A 25859-nucleotide genomic window follows, 5' to 3' on the forward strand; every position below is an offset into this window, starting at 1 on the left:
AGCGAAGCAGCGCTCGCATTCTGATCGGCTTCTGGTTCCTCTTCGCCATCGTCATATCATCGGGTTACAACGCCATGCTCACGTCTTACACAAACTTCCCGCCCAAGACGCGCCCCATCAGGAATCTCGAGCAGCTCTCGCGGGCGGTGGAACGCAACACCATCGAGCTGTGCATCGTCAGGAACCGCTATCTGCGCGAGGTGGTCAGCTACCATCTGAGCCTCAGGTCTCGGGTCCTCAGGGAGCACCTGGATGAAGTGCTGCGCGCCGCCGTGTGCCCGGACACGCTCTGCTGCTTGAGGAAAGTGGCCGCCGGTACGCACGTCTTCTTCACCAACCGGGAGGAAGCCCGTCTGAACACGGGCAAGACGTTCCGAGGCGCCGTGCGCGCCGACGAAGACTTCGTGCTCGTCCACGTCGTGATGCTTGCGCCAAGGTCTTCGCCCTACACTGAGGCGTTCGCGCGGGTGACGCAACGGCTCACGGAGACCGGGGTGTCGGCCTTCTCCCAGAAGCTCAGAAAGTTCTGGCACATTAGGAACACCGCCACCTGGAAGGAACAAGTCCACCGCGGGAAAGGATCCTCTTTTCGAGTGTTGCGCCTCACGGACCTTTGCGGTATGGTCGTCGTGTGGGGGTTCGGACTGACGCTGGCGCTGTGTGTGTTCTTTTGCGAGGTCGCGTGGGAAGCGCTCTGGAAGTCAAGGGTCCAGAGGACGAATACCCACGTGGCCAGGGCGCGTCGTAAATTGAAGGAGAGGTCACCTCCCACACAGAGTCAAGGGGAGGGTGCAAGGGGCTCGCAGTCGCCGCCTCTGCTGTTCTTCGGTTTCCCCAAAGACGCGACATCGGAGACGCCCTGCTTATCCGCCGGATACACGTCCACCAAGACCCTGTACAGCATAGGCCGAGGGCCACGCAGGGTCTACGTGGCAGTGGGCAAGAAATGGTTTCTGTAGCGTTGCTAAAAGAGCAAGGCGCAACGTTCGGACTGGCCTATATATACAGCGATTGGCCTATTGCCAAGTACAGTCAAATCCGACTATATCGCACGCGGGTAAATCGAATTATCCTTTATATCGAACTATTTTCGAATGCGACAATGCTTCGACGTCAATGCATGGAATATATACGGTTACATCGAACAAAAATTACAGGAACACTTCGTACATCGAACATCGGGCAGCGCGCCCCAATAAGCTGGCTTTCCGCAACAAGCGATTGGATTTTCCTCACGGAAAGAGACTTTCCCGCATGCATTTGGTAGAGCATGCGGTGTGATTAGGAGGGCGCCGCGCGGAGTGAGTGGGAACTAGCGCCCATCATCACGTGCTTTCTCCCACGATTCTCTTCACGGCGCCTGTCGGCCCGTCGGTCGCCGTTCGCTTCGCGAAAAAAAAAAAAAAATCACAAGGCGATCGGAGATTATTTTCCGTGTTGATGTGCCTGCGGTGCACGTATTTAGAAAGTAAAAAGCAGCGTTGTGAGACGCGCTGTTTACATCGATACCACGTTTTCTCGCGTATAACCCGCCCCTGGATATAACCCCCCCCCCCCCAACTACAAACTTCGGGGGGAAAAAACTATACTCGGTTACAACGTAACAAAATATGTCAGCTCCTCGCAGCCCTCGCGGTCTCTCCCACAGAGAATTTGCATAAATGCTCCATCCGATAGCACTTACGCATTTTCGTGACATCACGCACATCTTTAGTGTTTCAGATAGTTGGCTTTCCCACACAAACACTTGCTTGTGTCGCTGGTTTTAGGTCGGAAACTTGAATTAACGTCCTGGCAAATTTTGTCAGGGATTTTGACATCGCTCTCAGCCAAACTTAATTAGTAACGACGGACTCTTAACTCTTAATATGCGTAGTATTTACATTGGCCGAGAAAAAGTCGTTACGGTTCGAGCGAAAACCAGCTAGCACAATTGGCCTGTCACGGGTGAAGGACAGACGCGCTGCGGTTCTGTAGGCGGAGCTAAAATTTTTTTTCTTAGGTAATAGCCGACTATAGAAAAAAAAAGAAAAGATCCCCGCGTATTGCCTTGACGCCACCTTCCTGGCATTATCGTGGAGCGATGCCGTGAAGCCAACTTGCGCACCGAAGATACGGCAAATTCTTGGAAAAGTTTTACATCGAATTATACAACACTATATGAACTAATTCTCGTTTTTTTTTTTTTTTGCGAGTTCGATATATGCGGGTTTGACTGCAGTTTAAATGGTCAGAATAGTGCTTTGCAAAGTACCTAAAAGACGTCACCACGCGTGTCCCACGATTTTGCTGTTGTATGCAGTTAGTGAAAAGAAATCTTCAGGATACTGTTTATGTAGATGTTGCTTCAGTCCTTGCAGATGACAGTGGTTGACTGCAATTCTTCTTGTATTAACAAATTACCCTTTCATAACCTTTCACAATGTCAAGAGCATCACTATTGTAACTAGAAAACAATTGGCAAGCCATATAACAAACAAACGGGAAAATAAGGTGGCGACATCACCTTGAGGTTTCGTCAAAAACTCGTGATATCACAGACTTTGATGGTTATCTGCTAGTACCTACATATCAGAGTAAGTAAATTATTTGTGTTCTAAGGGAGCCATAGACCTGCCTAAGCAAGCTTTGGAAAATTTTATTAGTGCAATGTTGCCAAAATGTGACATAAGAACATAAAGATCCGTGACATCACAGTGAAATTCAGGTGCCGTACTTTCGGCGCGAAATTCAAAAGCTAAATTTTAACTTTAATTTGATCATATAATAATGAACTTATGACAACGAAATTAACAATAGAGTTCTCATAAAATAATTTATCAGCCAGAAATGATAAATTATTTTCTGAGCAAATATGGCAGCACCTGTCAGATACTTGGAGTATCCCAAGATTCTCACACAAGAGGAACAAAAAAACCAGAGCAAGCAGTCAACAGCGTTGATTTCCTTTAATTAAGTGGCACATTAATATTTCTTCCTAGTATGTTTCCAGCAGTATCAATAGCAAATACATAAAGGGAATCGATATCACTGAACTCCTGCTTTTGCTCCAAGGAAGGCACAGATGTTGGCGACTGCAGAAAGTGCAACTTTCTGGCCTCGATGCATACTTCCTCGGCACCTTCGGGAAACTCCCAGTAGTCAATGACCATTGCATCTTCGGCGCGGCGAAATTCGACGAGACGAATCCCATGTGGCGATGTCAAGCGCTGCCTGATTACAAAAGGAAAAGCAGGGCAGTAAGAAACAAGCCTTTGCTGCACATCGCAAGAACTTACAACGCACCAAATCAATTTTACAGAAGAGCAATGGTCGCCAGCTGTAATGCTCAGAATGGTTTGCCTGAACGTAGTATATAATCAGTGACCCTCTGCGGACATGTATCGAATTCCATCCCAACACGCGAGAGTGCCAGCTCTGTTTAGGGGATGGGGGGCAGCTGCTGTGCACACTTACTCGTGCGTGCCAATTTTTCCTTTGTGTTTTTGGGGTAATGTTTCAATGCCTGATAACTGCACTTCCCACCACCTCTAGGTAGGCAATATTTTCTGCACATGAATTACGTGGAAGCAAACTACAGTCAGGCACGACTTTAAAAGTCTGTGGCATTTCCTCCTCAAAGGCCTGCCCCAATGGGAGCACAAACCGGACTGACGTCATGAGCAGGACGGCTGGTGAACCCGCCTTTGGAGAACGTTGCCAAGTGCATGAGCGGGACTATAGTCGAATCCGCATATATTGAACCCACATATAATGAAATCCCCTTGAATATATTTTCAATATAAAAAAAGTTTCATATATCGATTTAACTATATATATAGAACTCTTTTGTGATCCCCTTCAGATTCAATATAATATCCGGGCTTAATTGTATTGCTTTAGTCGTGGAGGCGATTAGCTGCCGCGCTTAGGTCATCAGTGGGGCCTCTCGGACTTCTTAAGTTTGGCCCAGCTATAGCACGAGTCTACTTCTTCTGAGGACTACTTTAGCACTGCAGTGAAAACAAAAATGGCAAGGAGGACACAAGAAAACTGTCCCTGTGGTGGTTACCACAGCGTGATGCTGGCTGGAAGCTGTCCACTGCACAATACACTCCAAAATAAAGAAAACTTTAAGTAAACCACATACTACCTGTCTGTCTACAAAACTGCTCTTTCTGTGTGACATCCAAAATGGAAGGAATGCTTCCCAAAATGAAACGATGACAAAGCGAGTAAACGCTCATAACACCCAACAGTTTAAAAAGAGCACTAAAACGCTTTTCACGAATAGAGGGAAAATAGTTTGGAAAGCCATGTCTTGTGAAGCTTTTTACTGCCAAGAAGATTTTTGCAGGTGGCCTGTATGAATGAAATTAGGTACTTTTCAGAGGAGAGTCTGGTCTTGCAAACACAGGAACACTACTTGCGCATGCATCCTAAAAGGGACACGCTCTCAGGTGCAAACAACAAACTAGCCTAACTTTTGGTGACTGTATACCCTCAAGCCTCGTTTCTGATCCGAGGCCGAGTTCATGAATTGGAGTACTATAAAATTATGCAAACGCTACTGCTTGTGAACCTTACGTTTGCAAGAACAGACAACAAGAACACACTAAGTGGCAATGTTTGGAGTCAATAAAGAAATGCACTCACTCATTATGGAACTGTATTGAGCCAGCATCATTTGACGTCCTGCTGATGTTTAACCATCTGGAAATACGATTCATCAGCGTAAGGTTCTCTGTCTCCTACACACTAATTTATTGTGAGCTTTCATTAATGTAACTTGTTTTTACTTGAATCAAGACCTTTCCTTATCCCAGGCTGAAATGCATAGTATGCTTCTCAAAGACCAATCAATTCCGGTGATTTTTTGAACATGACAAGGTAAGGGTGCTTCTATGTTGCTGAGATGCTCCTGTCACGGGCCCGACAGTAGAAGTACTCAGCAAATTCGAAAATAATTTTAAATAAGCAAAAAACCACCACACCGAAACCGAAACCCAGCCGAGCCGTATTGTTTTCGCATGACGTATAAGCTGGTAGAAACCGGAAACTGAAAACGGAAACCCTCCAACACGGAGTACGAAAGCTGCGAAAGCCGCAAGGAGCAGACGCTGAGTGGAAACCACACAGCACCAGCCATACAATGTCTGTGACTGACCGTGCCACGTGCGCAAGCTCCTCGGAGCTGTCAGACAATGACCAACTGAAATTCGGACGCATTTAAAGGTCAACTAGAATCGCCATTCCTCTTCGATAAAGTAGAACACACCTGCTCACCTGCTCAGTCATGTGCTTGCCTGGTTAGAAATTCCACTGCCAGGTGGCGGCTCAAGTTTGTGGCTGCCGCGATCGGATAACATGCTAACGTTAAGAAGTTAGCGGACAAGCCAAAAGGTTTAAAATTGCTATGGGAAGAGTGCATAAGATTGTGGATAGCGGCATTTGACATCGTGTCGGTATGATTGATGAAATTCAATATAAGCCAAGTACGAGCCACCTTTCGCACGACACACAGCATGGTGTATATGAATAGGCCCGGTCACGGTGTACCCTGTACATGTTACGAAAAGTGTTTCCGTACGGTAAAGTTTGCGCATGTGCACTCTTCAGCCGGGACAGTATTACTGTACTTTCCGTGTGACAAAGCGGCACTACTAGCTAAAACTCTTATATCGAGATGAATCGTCAGCTGCAAGTGTTTTGTGAAAGTTAAGGTAATTACATGGGGAATCGTGCGCTGCCCAGAGCGCAACACCACTAGCCACCCATCACACGCACGCGCACCCACAACGAACTGAAATTTGCACGCCCAACCAACGATGTGCTGGCCAAACATACATGATCGTTGCCTTGTGGACAGCAGATGCTGTAGTGGCACCTCGGTTTAGTCACTTCCGTTGCTTTGCCCTAAATGACGTCACACACACAGTGTGGCCAATAATTGTGGGAAACTAGGTGGGCAAGTTGAGGCAATCAACAAAATTCATTTCTAAAGAATCTGCATACCTTTTCTAAAGAATCTGCATAACTAATAGTAAAATATCACATAACAAAATAATAAACAAGAAAATACAAAATTAATAAGCTTAGGAGAAAATGAAAGAAAAAGATAAAAGTTTCGACGGGTTCTGAACCCACAACTGCTACGGTTGCATGGCCTTACCATGTCAACACCATTTATGTGTATATCATGCTGCAATGATTTGCATCATGCTTTGCAGCTTCGTAGTGCAGCTGATGACGCACTGTTAAAATTCAGAATTATGCTTACACATTCTAAGTTACTTCACTGATAAGGAACCCCTAATTAAACATTTCTTTTTCATCACCAACACCTTGTTGCAGTTGGCACATGTTTTGTATACATCGTATAAGAGGCATGTTAATCATCTATGGAAATGACATGTCGCAACATAATTACAGCATCTACAGCTAGAATGCAAAAGAAAAGCATTACGATGTTCTATGCAAGTACATTTTTAGGTGAAAATTCAGGGAACACTTCACACAGCACACAAGTGGATGAGACATTTCTTACGGGTGATAACTCAAGATGATGGCACAAGAACGTGTCCATTTGGCTCCGGAAGTGGACGACTTTGGACTCTGGATGTGCGCTGCCAGATCACGGGACTTTTTTGGCTCTGAGCACAGAAAAATGAGAACAATAAAACAACAGCCAGCAGAAACAATGCTCACACGCTCTTTCTTTTACTGAGCTTTTTTACTGAGCTTCTTTTCTGAAATTCTAACTCAACCGTTTAACTGGGATATGCATCAGCCATACACTAGCCATACTGTTCAAAGTGTCACTGCCTGTACCACAAGCCAATTAGTCAAACATTTCTTCATCTAGAGTCGTATCTCTGAAGAACCGCTGTTGTAAATTATTTGAAAACTAGTTACCACTGCGTAAATTAGTTTGGTTGATGCATGTTAGGTGGAATCAATGTTAAGTAATCAATGTTTTCCAAGAGCAGGTGTGGTTACAGTCCACTGTCTACCTAAGCCAGAGCACGTTCGATAGCAAGTACGATGCAACCGCGGCTTGTAGTTTGCCCCCTGGGGGAGTACCACCGTTGGCACTCCCCCCCATCCCTCCAACTCAATGCATTGCACTGAATGATAAACTTTAGAAGAATAACAAAATGGTGCATCATATCAAACATGACAAAGGGAGGACAGGTCAAGTGCTGGTTTTTGAACTGAAGCTTTTATATTGAGGGAACAGACAATGTAAACATTAACAAAGGTAGGGATAGATAAATGCAACTTTCTAGAAGGAGCGGCATCTTTGTGCTTGTACTTAGCCACAAGTCAATGCAATGACTGTGCCACATACATTCTTTCGCAGATACTTCTGTCCTTTTGATACACCACAATCGGTACACACATGAAATCGGACAATCTTACAACATCATCTAAAATAGTAAATGCACATATCTCAGTCACGCTTCCATTTCTTTAGAGAATGACCAGATTGCCCTTAATGATTGCTCACGATAGCGTGATGTTTGTGATACACATGATCCATGTATGTACTATTTCATATGTTTACACGGGCTTTTCCTTCCAAATCAAAATTTTTTATGAAAGACAAGCACTCTCCCTGTCCTCTTTTTGTCATCTTTGCTACTTTGTGCTATCCTTAACGATACAGTAAAGACGAACCTTCCAGTATCACCGTCTCTTGAAAAGCACATTTTGAAACGTAGGGGGTGGTAATGTGTCTTTACCGGCAGTGCCTCTACCGATTGATGACGTCATCGCAGACTATTGGTGCATGCAAGCCCAGCACTCTCACCGAGAGTTGTCAGGCGGATTTTCCCCAGTAAAGGTGGGTTCTCCTTGATGACGTCTCCGCTTCCCAACGATTGTGTGGCTGGAGCAGAAACGTAGTTTGCAACCTGCAGAAGTCAAGTCAAGTTTTCTTTACAACATGTATGAAGTACAACGGTGAAAGCCACCCTGGCAACAAAGCTGCAAGCATACAGCTTGACAAGGCCAGGGGGCCGCAACCAGGCAACAACAGCAGTGCACACATGCGCAATCTAAACAAATCTTTTTGTTATGGTAGTTCCACTAATGCAACATGTGGTCCTCTGGGCATAAGTACATCCAGCCATACTTTCATCTACTAGCAGTAGATGAAAGTATGGCTTTATCCAGCCCCTAAAAAGCAGCTGGATAATGCTGGATATAGTAACAAGAAGGACAGGCATGTGACCACTTATTAAAAACTGAAATGGCTATCAGCAACAAAAAGCCACTTATAATTTTACGTGGGGATACACTTCCCAATTCTTAATCTAGGTCAACACCTGCACTCAGTCACAATTTTTCTCGATAATTTATCATTCATAAATGCCAGATGAACATAACAAAAGGCCTAGACTATCGTTGTACAGAAGCGGAATATTTATGTCTCAAAAAAAAGTTTTGCTCTTTTCTTTTTTTTGCTTTATAAATAAAAGTCCACACAAGTGATCCACTAATAAACGTTGAAATATGACATCAGTGATACCATCAGTGATAATGAACAAAGCAGAATACGGGGAAATCGAAGCTCATGGTACTCTGCCACTCATTTTAAGACGCTATTTTGTAGGTCATACAATGGTATAATTACTAGACTGACTGATAGTCCTTATAGCCAGCCAATTTTGTCTGTGTCTGTAGGAGAAACAGCGATGGCTGTGGGCAGAGCTAACTTCTTTTTCTGAGGTTGTAACGGAGTATAGTAGTATCAATTATTAAATTTGCATCAATGACAACTATACTGCATCGAAATCTAAAAGTGATGCAAGGTGTCATCACCTTTAGCATCGTGAAGCTCACTATTGTGAAGCGGCTTACCATTTCGGAATCATCAGCGGAAACTGTGTAGATGCAAGAGATATCGTGGAACCCATGGCCCATAATGCCATCAGCTGTGTGGCCAAGGCCGAACGTGTGGCCTAGTTCATGTAGCACACCACCCAAGGTGCTCGAGTAGCATGATGAAAGTGTGCCCCTGAAAGGTAAAATGAAGATTAACAAGTTCAAATAAAATCAAACCAAATTTATTTCAACATATAACTGATGTTGAGGACCATGGACAAAAAGCCAGCAAGGCTTGATGTGGTCCATGGCCCCGTTTTACAGGCAGCAACAAAACAACAATGGAGGAACACAGCTGAACAAAAAATGTTGGATATCCGCATTAACAGTGAAACTATTGTAAGGATAACCATGACGAAATATTAGAAAAAGTGAAGCACATGACATACATAATGAGTGGTTTTTAGAGATACAGCTTATCATAAGTATATTACAGGAAACACCAGAATATTCGCAAAATATGCAACACCATATGTATAAATTTTTGGTTACATGTTAGTACTAAGTTTAGTACTAAAATTTAATTACATTTTAGTAATAACTTTAGGAAGGACATTTTTCTATTTGAATATTAAAAAAAAAAACATTATTTTTTTTTTACAATGGTGATGACGTAATGCTTTTCAATGTAAGCATTTGGGCTGGTCAGTGAGTCATCCTAAACTAAGCTTGCAGTGCAAGACTACACGTGGACAAAGAAGAAATGAAGACGCACTCAGCACTGTTCACACTTTCATCTCTTTTCACTGATTTCTTGGAATATCACGCACAAGGGCCTGTCACCTAATTCATTTGGCTCGGCTAGTCAGCACTCGCTTAATGAATCTATTATACTAGCAAACACACTACAGACTACACAGAACAACACAGGACAAACTGCTAGTGGTTGTCCTGTGTCATCCTGTGTAGTATATAGTGTGTGCGCCAGTATCGTGCTCTTATTAAGACTGTCAGTACCTACCTACCCAGAAGTTCTAACCGTTGCCAGTATCTGTCTTCACTTTTTCAAAGAAATTTGCATCCCCATCTCTCTCCCCTACTATCGCAGCACCAAACCTCCCTTTGCCCCTTCCTCCTTTCCGTTTCTTGTTCCCTCCTGTGGTGTCCTTAAAAAGTTATTCTTTAGGGACTCATTACAGTTTTTTATGTTTCGCTGTGCACAAGCTTACTCATTTCCTCTTCCTCCGTCATGGAGGGTCAGGGAGACTGAGCTAGGCATACAACATATGCTGCTAAGGGAACCAGTCCTTCTGTTGAAACAACTGTTCCAACAACATTCCTTGCTTCACGTTTTAATCACCACTACAGACAGCACCACACGAATGCATTTCTCTTAGTTTCCTTAGGACTCTCCACAATATGACTTCTTTACAAGCACATGGAACTTACATTCTATATACGTAAGCATTGAGTATCCATTTTATATCACTTTTCGTAGATATGCCATGCCAGCCAGAAAAGACACAATACGAGAGAAATTCTAAAATGTAGTGCAATGCTTAACCATGTGATCAGGTAAGCAATCTAGCTCCTTTTTTACTTTGCCAAGTCACTTTGTGTAAGATGTGGTGCACGCCTAATCATTGTCTGTTGCCACATTTGCTCAGCTGTAAATAGCATGCTGCCTTTTCAAGTAATAATAACGTTTTTTATATCCTGCTACGAAATTATCCTAATTCAATACGGATTGGCCCAATGCAAAAAACCTTCATACTGCATCACTTTCTTTTATCCAGGCATAAATGCATTATTTGTTTGCCATTTACAGCTAGCGTATTGATTTGATTTAGGAGCAGAAGCATTTGTCAGGACATATGGCCTTAAGCTTCTGACAAGAGAAATAAATTCATTCATTCATATATCGGGCACCGACCATGCAATGTGGTATACAAAGCAACCGTGACATTCCCAAAGCAAAGCGAGATTTTCATAACTCAGTTCCATAATGACTGCAATGCAGGAAAACTGGAATTCGTTCACCTGTAGTTGCTGTCGTCCATAAAATGCAGGCGATCCACCTGTCTTGTGTCGTACAACCTCCAAGAAAGCTCGTCGACGTTCTGAGCCCAAGTGTAGAGGCAACCCGTTCCGCACAAAGCCAGTCCTCCGGCACCGACCATAGCGTGACCCGTTACTCGCTTCATAACCTCGCTGTGCATCGTCGGCCTGACTCCGTCACCCTGATAACGCGTCCAGGACAGAAATGCCACAAACTTGCAGCGATCCCCGTCTCTCAGTTCTGAACTCATCAGCTCGGTTGCTATGCGGTTCCAGATGTCCTCGCTCGTCATCGCACGGGCCTCGATGTAGCGAAGCTTGCTTTCGAAGACGTGAACCATGGGCCCTCCACCTTCCGTACACTCCAGACAAAACGACTTTTGACAGACGCCGCCTGCTGCTAGCGTTTCGGCCATTACCATCTGTAGAATTTGCATTCCCAAGCCGATACGATTGCAAGCGCTCTCGATTGAACAGTCTTCCTCCTCGGGCCCTTGAAAGTGACCGTCCTGTGGTGCATCAAGGCATGTAACGTAGACGAGCCGGATGTAGTTGCACTGATGGTGAAGCACTGGCTGAAAGAACAAGGTAAATGTTTCACGGGCTCCATCGTGCCTCAGGACAATGTCATTTCTCCCGCATACAAGCCGAACGAATCACTTTGAATGCTCCACTCGCTGTCGGCCACGAAGTGAAGTGGTTGGGGCATGTGCCGGACAGGTTTGCCACGGACACCGAGGCCACAGAGCTGCCAGTGCTGCACACACCACACAGTAGCACCAATGGGTAATGGAGGACACCACCGGGCTTGTGATTTGTAACCCTAAATGCCATTTTCGAAAGTAGCGGCGTTAGAGGTAGCCGCAACCACAGCTACCTGCACCTACGGCGGTGCTAGACAAATGAAATCGAGCAAATAATTGAAAGGTGAGAAAGCCTAATTTTGTTTATTTAGCCTATCTATGTATTGTCTCTGCGACGTAGTGAAATGGTCAACAGCATCGGCTGTCATGAGATGCAGCAGGAACTCTTGGCTTCCTCTTTCTTTGCAACAGCAGCAATGTAACTCTGCTCGAATTTCTTGGCCATCCATTCAGGAACGGGTGCGTTCCAGTCTTCGGGAGGCTTGGACCTCAGCTGCCAGACGTCGTTGTCTCGACTGGCCTTTAGGCGGTCGTGCTTCCTCTTCTCCTCACTCTTCACCACAGCATTCTGTTCACCGAGAAGAATGAAAGTCGAGATGGTACCAGAGACGAGAATGCGATAGTTAAAAACATCACCGATGGTAAGGTTTAGAGCTCCCCATAGACAGAAACGTCATTTGTGCAACATGCCTGCCAAGGCAACCCACTAGCTGTAATAATTTACTGCAGTTTGCCAAGGTGTCAACATGATACCATTCTGTGGTAAATTTATTAATTGTAGAATCATTTATAAAAAAGAAATCAAATTAGTAAATGCCAATAAATGTCTCAATAACATGGCGTGCTACATATTCAAAGATGTTCATAGTATCTTATTTATGAATGATACAAAATATTTTCATTTCACATATTAACCATTGAAATTCCATTTTATGCAACTGATATTGTTCAACACCCTTTAACAATATCGCTGCGTCCCAGAAAGAGTTTAAAATTAATTGTATTATATAAGAAAGCCTATAATAATTTTCAAACACTAGTTACTTCACGATAAATTACCCGGAATTTTTAAAAGGGTGTGATAAGTCGCGTGCTAAAATTTTCACAATTTTCTAAACTGTTTGGTCACTCATGCGGCATTTTTCACTTACTCCAAGACGTTTATTTGAATGTAGGGGCCCATCATCAAGCACCATGTGGCAATACCGAGCGCACTTTGCTAAGCAGCTAACTTAATTCTAGCTTGTGAAATCGACGCAACCGGAAATAATTATAGTGAAGTCGCTCATTCAAACAAGGCCAACACACTTACAAGCGCATCGACGTCCTTGCTTTTTCTCCAGAGGAGGCAGTTATCGAAGTCCTTTGCGCCACTGACTGCAGTCTAGCGTGGTTCCATCGATGAAGTACTGGTGAAAGCGTCCCCTAATGCCTTCAGGAAAAGAAATCGCGCAAACATTCAACGCACGTATACTAAAATAAAATAAAATCCTGAAAGCCAGTGTGCCAAAATGAACATACTTTTGCAGTCCGAAAGCTCTTCGTTGTACCACTCGCATGGTCTTACCTGCGAAGGAAACAGAAATGGTGATACCGCTGAGTATTCTATGAATGGCAGTATCATGAAATGGGTGCGGTGCACACAAACAAGCATTTACGTCCCTCAGTTGAATAAACGATCGCTTTTACGACTCTATCAAAGTTTACAAAGCGAGGAGAGGCCCAAATCAAACTACAGAGCGCATCGCCCATTTCACACCGATGGTCAGGGCATATCTTTCATACCCCCAGGGCCAGGGGCTAGGTTGTTGCAATCAATGGAACGTGCTTCGCGAGCGGTCAGTGAGGTCGCGTAGCGAGACACCGGCACTTGCGGGTCTTGCGCAGAGATTACCGCTTTCGGATAAAAAGAACGCATTTCCGCAGCTTTAAGCGCAGTCCGACGTGACGTCCTACTCACCATCCAAGCGTTACGGGGGATACCTTCGACATTTTCCGGTGTTACAGTAGCGGTTTCGGAACGCAAAGATGCCGACACCGCCGCCATGTTACAGTAGCGCAGCGCCAACTGATCTCGCAGAAACAGAAGACAACAATTTTGCTAAGTAACTATTTTGTTCTGACTGCTTAAAATTATCAAATATTTTCTTATTACAAGATGCAAAATTCTTATTATCGAAACGCATGTATAATTTAATTGTGTTTGTAGTTTCGGTTTTGCAGGCCCTTGTTTCGGTTTTGTGCGCATTCAAATTTCGCGTTTGCGTGAACCATATTGTCGTCTTTGCCATTATGCGATTCTTTTTTGTCCGTGTACATTCGCCTCCAGTACGTCAGAACAACGTTTATCTTAGCCAGCAACGTATCTCACGCAAGCTGTTTCATGGTCACGGCACCATGCACGTGCATTTCACCTTCACGATCCTCATTATGAAAATGACAAGGATGCCAGGGTGAACGCGCGCAGCTGGAGTAAAAACGGACTGTCACTCGATCAAATCATGAAGAAGCAGAAATTCTATCGTTGTGCGTGTTACCTGAGCAGCGACATCCCAGTCCCGGAATTGGACATGAAGATCAATTACGTCGGAAGGCACGCCTTCGTGCGGCAGTTCGGTGAGGTACGTTCTTTTAGGGCGTTCGACTGACAGTTAAGTAGAAAAGAAGCTCAACCTTGTTGCACTACAAACAAGAGGCAACGAGCTGGCTTAAATCTCGACCTTAAATAGCGCAGTTCTCCACAAGTAATGCAGTTGCAGTTTCCCTCCGCAACTGCACTAGCTACAGCTTGCTTGATGCTGTGTGGGCGTTCTACTAATCTGAACGGGCCGCTTCTGAGTGCAAAGACGGCACTCTTGGACAATCACTTTTGGGCATGCGTTTGCGAGATTTTGTCTGACATGCGATGTGTTCTGCGGCCTAGAGCGTCCTTTGATGGTCGTGTGCGCTGTGCTAAGACACTGCACCAAGGTTGTACGCGTGAGGGTGCTGGCAACTAGCAATGTTTAGCGGTGTCACTTTCTATTAATTCGGCGCGTTTAAAGAGCGTGGTTTTCTTTTCTGGCAAATCATTTTTTTTTTTTTTCAGTTCAGGGAACGCTAGCGCCCTCTTTTGTAAGGTGACGAAACAGCTTCGAATGTCAATTGGCGGGAAATTTGAGCACGAGCCCTTACTATGCAGTGCACCATGCCTTGCCGCACCTGTATGTTGTTATGGTGCTTATACCTTTAGAACGCCCCCCCCCCCCCCCCCTATAGGCAACGCAATATCTGTAAAGTAAGTATGGGAAATTAATGAACTAGTGGAAGAACAGCTTGACGTCAACGTGAAGCGTGCGAGTTAAATGGAAATACCCCTGGGCAGATATGACCCAAACACCCTGTATTACAAATACCATTGCTGCATGCCATGCATCACTATCGTGTATTCCGTGATATCACCTGCACAGTATATGAAAGTGTACACCTTCTGAGGGATGTAATGCTAACAAAATACGTGCTATTTCTATAGTGTTTATTCATGCCTGTGTTCTTAAATAAATACGTCTATCCCCCCTCCCCCTCCCTTTTTTTATTGGCTCTAACAGGCATTGAACAGGTACGGATACACCTCGCAAGAACAGCAGGAAGCCATCATCAAGCGGGTAAGAGTCATGGGATTTTTTTCAACTCGAGCAGTTGAAGGTTGTGCATGGCGTATGTAGTATGCATAGGAGGCTTGTGGGAATATATAACGAATGTTTGAACGAAGGATCTGGAAAATAAGTTTTTCCGGAACTTCCTACTTTCTGCTGTTCTGAGGAAATGTGCGCCGATTAACATTCACGTTGAAACTGAGATATACTGTATTTTCTAGCATATAAGCCGCATTGCATATAACGAGTACCTTTAACTTTAGCCCTACATAAAGAAAAAACAATATGCACATAACCTCTGCATATAACACGCGCCCCCACTTTTTAAGCCCATTTTCCCGTTTTTTGGTGCGGGTCATAGGCGAGAAAACACCATGTGTTTGCACCATAATTATTGTTTTTCAAGAAAATGCGGTGGTAACAGCATAACATTTTGTCGCTCACTTTAAGAACTATTTTTCAGTGAATGTGGCATAATTGTGGTAGATTTCGCTAATCATCTTTTTAATTAGTGACTATATTAACAGTCATGTTATAGATGAGAAAGTAAATCCATGATCTGTATGCAAAGCGTGACATCTGCCAATGGTAGCCATTAAGCACGCTGCAATTATACCACATTCACTGAAAAATAGTTCTTAAAACGAGCAGGCAAATGTTATGCTGTTCCCATAGCATTTTCTTGAAGAACGATAATTATGGTGCAAATATACCGTGTTTTCTCGCATATGACCCATACCAGAAAACGGGAAAATGTGCTTAAAAAGTGGAGGTACGTGTTATGTGCTGAGGCTATGTGCATATTGTTATTTCTTTATATAGAGCTAAGGTTAAAGGTGCTCGTTATATGCAAGGGCGGGTTATATGGGAGAGGATACGGTATATCTCAGTTTGAACATGAATGTTAATCGGCGCATATTTCCTCAGAACAGCAGAAATGAGGAAGTTCTGGAAAAACTTCTTTTCCAGATCCTTCGTTCAAACATTTCTAATATAACATTTTATATGTACAGCATTTTCTTCTAAATAAATAAATAAATATAATATTTATAAATAAATAAATAAATAAATAAATAAATAAATAAATAAATAAATAAATAAATAATAAATAAACATTGGCATGCAGCCGCCGTGAGCAGTTTGCTGTGGGAAATTGGTATATTAATGGATTGGAAGGAGGAACACAGCGCACCAGATTTTAGAAAGCAATACGTCTCTGTGTGATGTATTTTCGTGCTGAGATTGTTCGTTATAATATGCTTTGAAAGAAAAAAAAACACGTCACATGAATGGAGGTGCCGGGGTTCGAACCCGGGGCCTCTCACATGCGAAGCGAGCGCTCTACCACTGAGCTACACCCCCTGGACGAATGCATGCCACATTGTAAAGGTAGTTATCCGAGTGAACCTTAATTGTAAAGTGGATGAAAAAAAGAGTGCACATAGATGGATCTCGAGGCCCCAGGGTTCGAACCCACAGCCTCACATGCGAAACGAGCGCTCTGCTACCGAGCTACATCGCCTTTTTTTTTTGTCTTTATTGAAGTGAGCTACACCCCCAGGACGTATGCATGGTGCGTCGTAAAGGCATTCATGCGGGTAAACCTAGTAAAAAAAAAAGTGAGAGAAAGAGAAAAAAAAGTGCCCATCGATGGAGGTGCCGGGGTTCGAACCCGGGGCCTCTCACATGCGAAGCGAGCGCTCTACCACTGAGCTACACCCCCGGACGTCTGCAGATTGAGCCAATGGTGAAGCAATTGCTTGGGTGGTGCATAGATTGGCAATGTACACCGAAACAAAGGTTAATATAAAGGCAAGAACGAGTGAAAAAGGTACCGAAACGCGACCTCAAACGAGAGTTATCCCGCCATGATCGCGGGTCGGTCTCATCCCTAGCTAGGGAGCGTTCTAGGGATAATCGGAATTATTGTGTGGGCGAGTGCTAGTACACTCTACGTGTGCCTTGCATGAGAGGGGAGAGAGAGAGAGAGAGAGAAAGATAAACTGGGAAACGCGTTATTGCAGGGTGAAATGAGCCTTCGAAAATGCACGTAAATGCGTCGCCGCTGCTTGTATTTACACAAACAGTACGTGCTTGAACACGACACGTTTCGACAGGCGGGATGCGTGGATCAATTCCTGAAGAGGGTGAGGGCGAACAGACGCGCCGGACAGGTTTTTCTTCTTCGTCTTCTTAGTTGGGGCGGCGGCTTTTGCAAGTGAAGGTCGTAATGCCGTGTAGGAAAAGAAGAATCGTCCTGCCGACGACTCTCGGATGCTGCCGCCGCGTGCCGGTGGACTCTGTGGCTTCGTTCGCAGAGCGTGTCCGATTAGAAAGCAGCAGAAGGCTCGTCAACAATTTCTTGCCTCCGGTAACGTGCTAGACGCACGCGCATAAGGGTTTTTCCTCTCTCTCTGTCTAGAATCGCACGTCACCGGCAGGTCCACATTGTTGTGCAGATAAAAATTATTATTATTATTTGCTCGATGACGAAGAGTATGTTAGGTTTTTCTTTTAGGAACAGTGCATATACAACGCTTATTTTTATTATTTTTTCAGCTTCATCAGAGTATAATTAGAGTATAATGATGTTAATTAACTTACATATAATATAATATTAAGTGATACGGACAATTGAAATTAATTGCGTGGTCGATGAAAAGAATTCAACCACATGCTTGTGGGAGCCGAAGGATATACACCTATCCACAATCGAGCCCGGTGATATATCGAATCTGAAGGGGACCATAAAAAAGTTCTATATATAGGTAATTAGATATATCAAATATTTTCTATATAGAAATACAGTCGAGGGGATTTTACAACTGTGCATAGGCGTGCGCACGGGGGGGGGGGGGGGCGGCGCCCCATAGACACCTAAGAGGGGGGCGGGCTTCGCCCCCCCCCCCCTCTTGTTGGGGAACCCTGCGCGCGCTTATGCAACTCGCAAGACTATATATATATATATTATATATATATATATATATATATATATATATATATATAGTCTTGCGAGTGTTATCCAGCACCTCACGATCGTCACGTATGCGTATCCCGGGCGGATGCGCATGCATCGATCGTGGGCGTGAGTCAAGAAAAAAGGGACACTGTAAACTTTGTGTGCGACTATTGTTTGATCACCAGCGACAACGGAAAAACGTCCGTGAGGTGCACTTCTGGTGGCGCTGCAGGTTACGGGGACAGCTATATCGGTGATGCTATGTGTCGTTTACACTCAAACACAATTAGCGAGCTATTATCGCGGAGATGCGCCCGTTCACACGTGTATCCGTGCCGTTTGATCAAACAGCCAGTGTTTTTGAATGGATCGTAATGGGGTTCTCGAAGGTAAATATCTTTATAAAAGTTATCAATCTGTTTGTGTTTCAGCATATATGCACACTGACGGCTCCCGTTGCCTCCAGTTTACATATACACTAGTTCAAAAAGGAATAAGCAATATTACGCGAGTTTTTTCTTTCTTTTTTTCTCTCTCATACCCCAATAATAGCATCGTTTGAATGGATGCCAGAGCGCCACATTTCGCTTATCTGAAACTTAGAACATCGCATCAGCTGTCGTGTCTTATATAGTGAATTCAACGCGGTGGTGTGCTGCATCGCATTCGTGTATATAAACTATATAGAGAGGGACAACTGCACATTAATCGTGTATATATATATATATATCACACAGGTGGAGACGACGGTGTTCTCCCGGATGAACGATGTGAAAGAAGCGCAGCACAGCAGGGAACAAGACGACCTGAACATGTGCTACATACCCTTCGACGAGGAAGTGTACAAGTTCAAGGTGATGTGTGTTCCGGTGTCAGAACAGCCCCGCGAAATTTTCTGAGCGCTGAATTATCGCCCCCCCCCCTCCTTTTCATTCGTATTTTTATGTAGATATTACAATGAGCGAAACAACTGACACTTCGCCTTTTTTCTTTAAAGCACAAAAATGACTAAGATAGTGTCTGGGCGTAAGCTTTCTTTCTTTGTAGTATTTTTTTTACCGGTGGCGTATAACACCGCCCGAAGAAATACCTGTGTCATGCGTTATCAGTAGCACGTATTTAAACAATTTCTCAGCGCTTTATATCTATAGCTGAGAGTGATTCGCTAGCCTTGCAGTCCCAGTGTATTACGCCTTTGCTTTTGTTGTCACTTTGCAGGGGCGTAGCCAGGGGGGGGGGGGTTGGGGGGGTTCAAACCCCCGCCCCCCCGAAATTTTTCAATTTTGCTTGCGCATATATACACGCGCACATACAAACGCACGAACGAACATACATAAAGTATGGTTGAACCCCCCCCCCCGAAAAAAATTTCTGGCTACGCCCCTGTCAGTTTGTCACTTAAATTTTTTGCGGTCATTAATAATGTATAATGTAATGATGTTTTTGTACCCTTTGCAACGCAAATTAGTTTATCTTTGCTTTGTATGTATATATTTTTCTAGTTTAATCCCCGTCTTGAAGTTTGTTACCTATAGTTACTCACGGTATTCGTTACTACTATAACTGTATAATACTATATTAGCCGCACCTCTTTTATTAAACAGTGCCGTCATTTTCTTTGTAAGCCTTATCCGATTATATTACTTTTCACACTCTTGTGGTAATCCCAGTTGGGATGTACAGTGTAAACAAAATAAATGTAAGCACTAGACGTAGCAAAGGGTGGGATTGTCGTGATGAATTGAACATACACGAGATATAAGTTATAGGTCGCTCCGTATGTGTAAGTACAAAGCAAGGCATTTATTGACCGCTGGTTGTCCCATATTAGTTGTGATGGCTTTGTCCTCGTGGTCATCTGCGCATTCGTCAAATGAATAAATTAGCATTGCCGGCCGCATCAGTCACCAACGTTTCTGTGCAAACATATATTTACATGCAGGTATCTATATTTCAACTTGTGGTGGCATCGCATGGAATTCAAAATGAAGCTCGCGCTAAGTGCGATGGAAGGAAACTGATGAGACGATAGCACAGATGAGAGATTACACTGAGCAGCTCAATACTTCTTTTGACATTCGCAAAATAAACGCGAACGCCGTGAAACTCCAGATGAGAATCAGTGAAATAAGCCCTTCTGTGCACCAGTAAATTAAATTTAATGCCGGAGTTTTACGTGCACGAACCAGATTATGATTGTGAGGCACGTGGTATAGCGACTTTGAACGCCCGTTAGGTCCTCTAATCTGCACCCAAACCTAAATACAGGGGCGTTTTTTTTTTTCTTCTACTTCTTCTAGGTCCCCATCTAAACGCATCTGCCGTGGCTGGGAATTGAACCCACGCCATATAGTGCTTATAGGTCGATCGAGGTCGTAGGCTATACACAAACCAAGTACTTTTACGTCCGCATGTGTCTAGCATCACTGCTGAATGGCGTCGGAAGGCTTCAGTTTCATCAGCGCGTGTTTGGTCTGTAGACATCGTCGATAGTGTCACGTGTTCCTTCCTGCCTCAGGAGTCATGCCTCGACCCGGAGTTCGTGGAAGTGGCCAAGACGGTCGACTCGCCAGAGTCGTTGCCGCCTTCCTGGATTATTTCGAAAGGTTAGAACCGGTACCCTTTTGTCTACTGCGTGATTTTACATGCCAGCTTTATTAGTACATTTTTTTTTGTATTCATTACGTTTAAAGAGCGAAACATGGTATAAAGTCACCACTCAGGATTAATCTTGACTGTATCTGGGGCTCCTAGAGTGTATACACTGTATTAAAGCATCCCATGATAAGTACGGGTTTTATTTATTTATTTATTTATTTATTTATTTATTTATTTATTTATTTATTTATTTATTTATTTATTTATTTATTTATTTATTTATTTATTTATTTATTTATACATCATATACCTCAAATATTGGGCTGCGACTTCCGTAATCAAAACCAGCTCAATTTAAATCATTTGTTAAATTATGGCATAGTCTGAGGAGTTTGCACAGAAGTAGATATAACCAGTGACCCCAGTGACTTTTCTACTATGGTTATCAGTGCATAGTGGGCATACATACATACATACATACATACATACATACATACATACATACATACATACATACATACATACATACATACATACATACATACATACATACATACATACATACATACATACATACATACATACATACATACATACATACATACATACATACATACATTATATCGCATACCGAGGGGGGGGGGTGAACGGACAAGCACTGCTTCGAATTCCTCAATGTACGAATACCAACTCTCCCAACTTTCGCTACTTCTGAACTATTACACTTCGTTAAAAAACGAAAAAGAAATTGATTCGATAATCGAAGCTTATTTAAAATTCTCGCATAATCGCATCTCATTTGGAAATTTTCCTGTTCAAACACTTCTCACGGACCTGTTTAGCTCGTTACCGAAGAAAGCGGTCGCGTGAGTTAGCATTTAATTACCTGGGCACTGCATTTTGACGTTCTGTGGCGCGCGCATGCGCAGAGAAAGAGGTCTACCGGATCCCGCTGTTCACGCGAGAGTTCGCCGAGAAGCTTCTGTACGAGCTGGATCACTTCGAAAGCTCCGAGATGCCCAAGATCAGGCCCAACGTCATCAACAATTACGCGGTGAGAACAAGGGCCACGCTATGTTTTTAACAGGTTTTTAACAGGTTTGTAACAGGTTTTTAACAGGTTTTAACACGCTATGTTTTAACAGGTTTAACAGGTTTTAAATGCGAATGCATTTCTTAGTCGGGCTATGTAAGGCATCCGGCGTTGTCCGCGCGCCGGCAGGTGTTATCTCTCCGCTCTCACTCCCTCTCCTATAGCAACAGCTGCGGGCGCGCGCGCTTATCCTCTCCCCTAGCAACTGGAGCATGTGGTGCCAGAGAGTATAGGAGAGGGTAGGTGCAGTGCTTCGCCGCTCCTTCTCTCGCCATTCGCTCTCTCTCCTCCCTGCGCCTCACTCTTCCGTCCGCTCGCGCCTCACTCTCGACCGTTCGCTGGCTGGGCGCCTCTCAAGAACATCCGGAAATGTGTGCTCGAGACGCCGCTGTGAAACGCCAACGGCGACCACAAGGCTGAGATTATGGCCGTCAAGGTACAATGACAACACAAACAGGTGCTGATGAATGTGTAAATAAATGGTTACGGTACAAATCCTCGTCTCGTCATTAATTTACGCTATTAAATTACTACGCCGTGTACTCTCGGCGCAAGAAATGCATTCGCACTTTCCTCACGATTCCCTTCGGGGAGGTGGGGCATTTTTTTAAAATTTAGTTCAGTGGGTAAGCGCCTCAGAAATGGTAAATTTGAGTTCTAAGGATATAAAAATGTGGAGGAACATTTGTGCGAGATGAAGAAATTGGTCATCAACCCGATTGTGCATGACTGCGAATCCGCACGAAGTTGCGAAGAAAAACCGATAGGGGCTTCTCACAGAAGGAGAGCTTCGCAGTTGAGGAAGAATTCGTCCCGGTTCAGGGATCGAACCTTGAACCAACGCATTTCACGGGTGGTACTGCCTTATGGGAGTTACGTCAGGACGCTCTAAATCCTGGTCATCTCATAGATGCCGGAGCGATCTACCAAAAAAGGCTGTACGACCGGGGTTTCGTTTTTTTTCCCTCACCTCTGACGCTTTCTTTCGGAGATGCCCGTATGGTTTTCCTTGTTAGTAAATATTAATATCGTGTGGGTGACAAATTGTTCCATGCCAAAGGCCTAATTAGTTTATTCTACGTCATAAAACTTCAGCATCGCGCAGTTTAAGACCTTTTACCATGGAAGCTCACCAACTCGCCCAACTTGCGTGTCTTCTTGAGTTTAAGAAAAGTTCTACGTCATAAAACTTCAGCATCGCGCAGTATAAGACCTTTTACCATGGAAGCTCACCAACTCGCCCAACTTGCGTGTCTTCTTGAGTTTAAGAAAAGATGGAGGCTATAGAAGTGATGAGTGCTCGCCGCACGAAAATGGGACAGAAAGCCAACGTTTCGAAAAGGGGACTTGTCTTCATCTGGGCAGCAACTGCTTTCATTAGTAACGTTTTCATGTATGCCTAGCTCCCTCCTCTACACTCTCTATGAGGGAGGAGGGTATGGAGTACGCAGAGATAGCCCACTTTAGTCTGAGCCCTTGGAAACCGAATGAATAAAGGTCGTAGTGATAGTACGACAAAGTAGATGGGGACGGCAAGAACATATTGCGACTATTACGGGAAACGTGGTGTCACGTGAACAACACGGGTTTATACGAATGAAATGTTGATATGTGGGACCTTGCTTTTACGCTGTGGGAATGTGGGAATTGCGCTGAATCGCCCCACCTGTGGCAAACTGAACGGCCTAAAGCTACCCAAGTTAATTCGTTTTATCCATTTATTTATTTTTTGAGTGATACACCGCGCACTGACAAGCAGCCTGCGCGCGCAGACAGTTCTGAGCGAGGTGGGCTTCGACGAGCAGTTCGTGACGCCGCTGCGCGACCAGTACCTGTCTCCCCTTGTGCCGAGCCCTGTTCCCTCACTGGACGGGCGCTCGCTTCGACTCGCACAACGCCTTCACCGTGCGCGGCGAGCCCGGCAAGTGACAGCGGCCTCGAGTTCCACTACGACAACGCCGAGGTGACAGCAAGCACTCCGCCTTTTTTTTTGTTTTTTTCCGCGGAGGTACGGCGCAAGTCTCGTTCCCCTAGCGGAAAAGGCGAGCGTGCAGGCGCGTGAAACCTTCCACCTACCGCGTTGTAGCTTGCACTTTTTTATGTGACCTTTGTCTTTGAGCTTCCTGCATATATGTTCTTTTCGATCGAATGTCGTGAACGAAAAACTAGTCCGTAGCTATATGTCTCTCAATATTTACGTGTTCAGTTATTTGTCGGCAGCTGCGTACCTGCGAATCCTTCAGTGCGTGTACGTGACAAAGTTTGGACAAGCATGTCATAAGGCGCCGGTTGTATACCTGTACCCCTGATACGTAAGCCAAACACTTACAAAATCAACATCATTATGCGATTTGACTGTGGCATCTTTTGCGGCAGTGAACGCGCTATACATCTTTTCAACTAAGGCTCCCTGGGCACCGCCATAATCCCCCCTGCGCTGTGGTAAATATGCGAGACCCACAGAAATGCACTGCCGAGGCAGCACCGTCAGCGCGTGCCAGCCTTTGTTCTCCCTCCCGTGTGACAGTTCAGAAAGGATGTGCTCCCTTTCTCCACAGAATGCGCTCGCAAGGCGTGAGATCTGAGAAACTGAGAGTAGACGAGGGGTTGGTGGGGTGCAGGTGACGTTGAACGTGTGCCTGGGTCGGCGTGGCTTCAGCGGGGGCGAGCTGTACTTCAGCGACATGCGCGAGGAACCGCTGGACCAGTGCTCGAGCACTCTGCTGCAGAGGCAGCTGCCCTGCCACGCGTTCCTGCACCGCGGCCAGCAGCTGAGGGGCGCCCTGTCCACGCTGAGCGGCGAGCACGTCAACCTGGTCGTGTGGCTGCGCTCGTCGGAGATGCGCAACAGGCGCTGTCCACTCTGCGACCACGTCCCCACCCTGGTGGCCGCCGGTGAAGGATACGGAGACGGATTCACCGCCCGGTGAGATTGTCACTCACTCACTCACTCACTCACTCACTCACTCACTCACTCACTCACTCACTCACTCACTCACTCACTCACTCACTCACTCACTCACTCACTCACTCACTCACTCACTCACTCACTCACTCACTCACTCACTCACTCACTCACTCACTCACACACTCACTCACTCACTCACTCACTCACTCAAATAATTTACAACTGTTCGGTCAAGTTAGACAGTCGATACTAAACGGCTAACCTGTAATGTCATCATCTGTGTGCGCACGTGAGGCCATGGAACATTTTGCATTACAAGTAAATGTCTTCCCTCTTCAGCGTCTCATGCTAATAAACAGTTATAGAATAGCGTACACAAAGCTTGGCGTCGTCACTGCGCATGCGTCATACGCTAACCTCTAGGGTACGCACGTTAGAATATAGCTGTACGTATACCCAAGCAACGTACGCTAACGCCTGAGAACCACATTCTAAAACTGTCTAATAAATAAAGGGAGGTTTGTGGGAACGTAGGCATCAGCGCACGCAGGCATGCCATATTTTGTAGAGGGATCATGCATGTAGGGTTAAAGAAGTGTTTGCTTATGAGTCGGGATTATGAGACACTATACCACTGAAGTTTTCGATGTAAAAGCGTTTCTCAAATATGGCGTCAGTGTCATAAGCGTATGCGTACCCTTTCTCCCGTAACAGCCCGCCGTACGCGATGCGAGCGAAACTTGTGCACGCGTGACAGACTTTGGGGACGCATTCCAAACGTGCACAGTCGTACGGGACGCGCCTAATTGTACTCGATGTATTCGGCGTGCACGGACAGATTGCTGGCTTTCTGATACACGCATATTACACGTGCATGACGTAAAGGAGCCTGGAGTAAGCGATATGTCGCGCTTTATTTTCTCTCTTTCCAGTTCCCCGTCGCAGGAGTCGGCTGTGCTGAAGTTCCCAAAGTTTCCTTTGCATCGGCTGACGTCTTCCAGCGAGCGGATGCAACCTATCGACGCGCAAGCCCAGTAAAGAACCTGCCTGCCTAAGAGCATGCGTCTACTTATGTTGTGTGCATATGTGCGCACAAGGAGCTGGGGAGCAAGAGCGCACCCAATTACCATTCGAAAGGATTGGCCATGGGATCGGG

The 25859-nt window shown here is 44.9% G+C and overlaps 3 protein-coding genes and 2 non-coding genes across 5 annotated transcripts; 1 reads left to right on the forward strand and 4 right to left on the reverse strand.

Moving 5' to 3' along the window:
• Positions 1-2932: 2932 nt before the first annotated feature.
• LOC119390136 (uncharacterized) lies at positions 2933-11762 on the reverse strand. The gene is made up of 6 exons (XM_037657697.2): positions 10849-11762; positions 8845-9001; positions 7793-7895; positions 6527-6632; positions 4636-4692; positions 2933-3213 (listed from the first exon to the last, which is right to left on the reverse strand). Exons 1-6 carry the CDS (start codon positions 11301-11303, stop codon positions 2949-2951), a joined length of 1143 nt encoding a protein of 380 aa, XP_037513625.1. The 5' UTR covers positions 11304-11762; the 3' UTR covers positions 2933-2948.
• A 24-nt stretch (positions 11763-11786) lies between these two features.
• LOC119390137 (UPF0545 protein C22orf39 homolog) lies at positions 11787-13570 on the reverse strand. The gene is given in 5 exon segments (XM_037657698.2): positions 11787-12078; positions 12823-12876; positions 12878-12942; positions 13032-13077; positions 13471-13570. Coding segments are annotated over 5 exon segments (456 nt in total). The 5' UTR covers positions 13558-13570; the 3' UTR covers positions 11787-11874.
• A 371-nt stretch (positions 13571-13941) lies between these two features.
• Positions 13942-25756, forward strand: LOC119390139 (2-oxoglutarate and iron-dependent oxygenase domain-containing protein 2). The gene is given in 10 exon segments (XM_049414667.1): positions 13942-14131; positions 15098-15154; positions 18842-18958; positions 20623-20710; positions 21632-21756; positions 23568-23642; positions 23644-23721; positions 23723-23758; positions 24417-24721; positions 25636-25756. Coding segments are annotated over 10 exon segments (1107 nt in total). The 5' UTR covers positions 13942-14011; the 3' UTR covers positions 25742-25756.
• Trnaa-cgc (transfer RNA alanine (anticodon CGC)) lies at positions 16436-16507 on the reverse strand. The gene has a single exon. It is a non-coding gene; the product is annotated as a tRNA-Ala (tRNA).
• Positions 16797-16868, reverse strand: Trnaa-cgc (transfer RNA alanine (anticodon CGC)). Its single transcript has one exon. It is a non-coding gene; the product is annotated as a tRNA-Ala (tRNA).
• Positions 25757-25859: the final 103 nt, after the last annotated feature.

This window comes from Rhipicephalus sanguineus, chromosome 4 (assembly GCF_013339695.2).
Source record: "Rhipicephalus sanguineus isolate Rsan-2018 chromosome 4, BIME_Rsan_1.4, whole genome shotgun sequence".
NCBI lineage: Eukaryota > Metazoa > Arthropoda > Arachnida > Ixodida > Ixodidae > Rhipicephalus > Rhipicephalus sanguineus.

Excerpts from the sequence above, each read along its gene's own strand:
- LOC119390136 (XM_037657697.2), bottom strand. The coding sequence starts at position 11,303 with ATGCAAATTCTACAGATGGTAATGGCCGAAACGCTAGCAGCAGGCGGC. Across the intron at positions 4,693-6,526 it reads ATCATCTTGAGTTATCACCC|ATGGTTAAACATCAGCAGGA; the intron begins GTAAGAAATGTC and ends TCGTATTTCCAG. Across the intron at positions 3,214-4,635 it reads TCAATACAGTTCCATAATGA|GCAGCGCTTGACATCGCCAC; the intron begins GTGAGTGCATTT and ends TTTTGTAATCAG.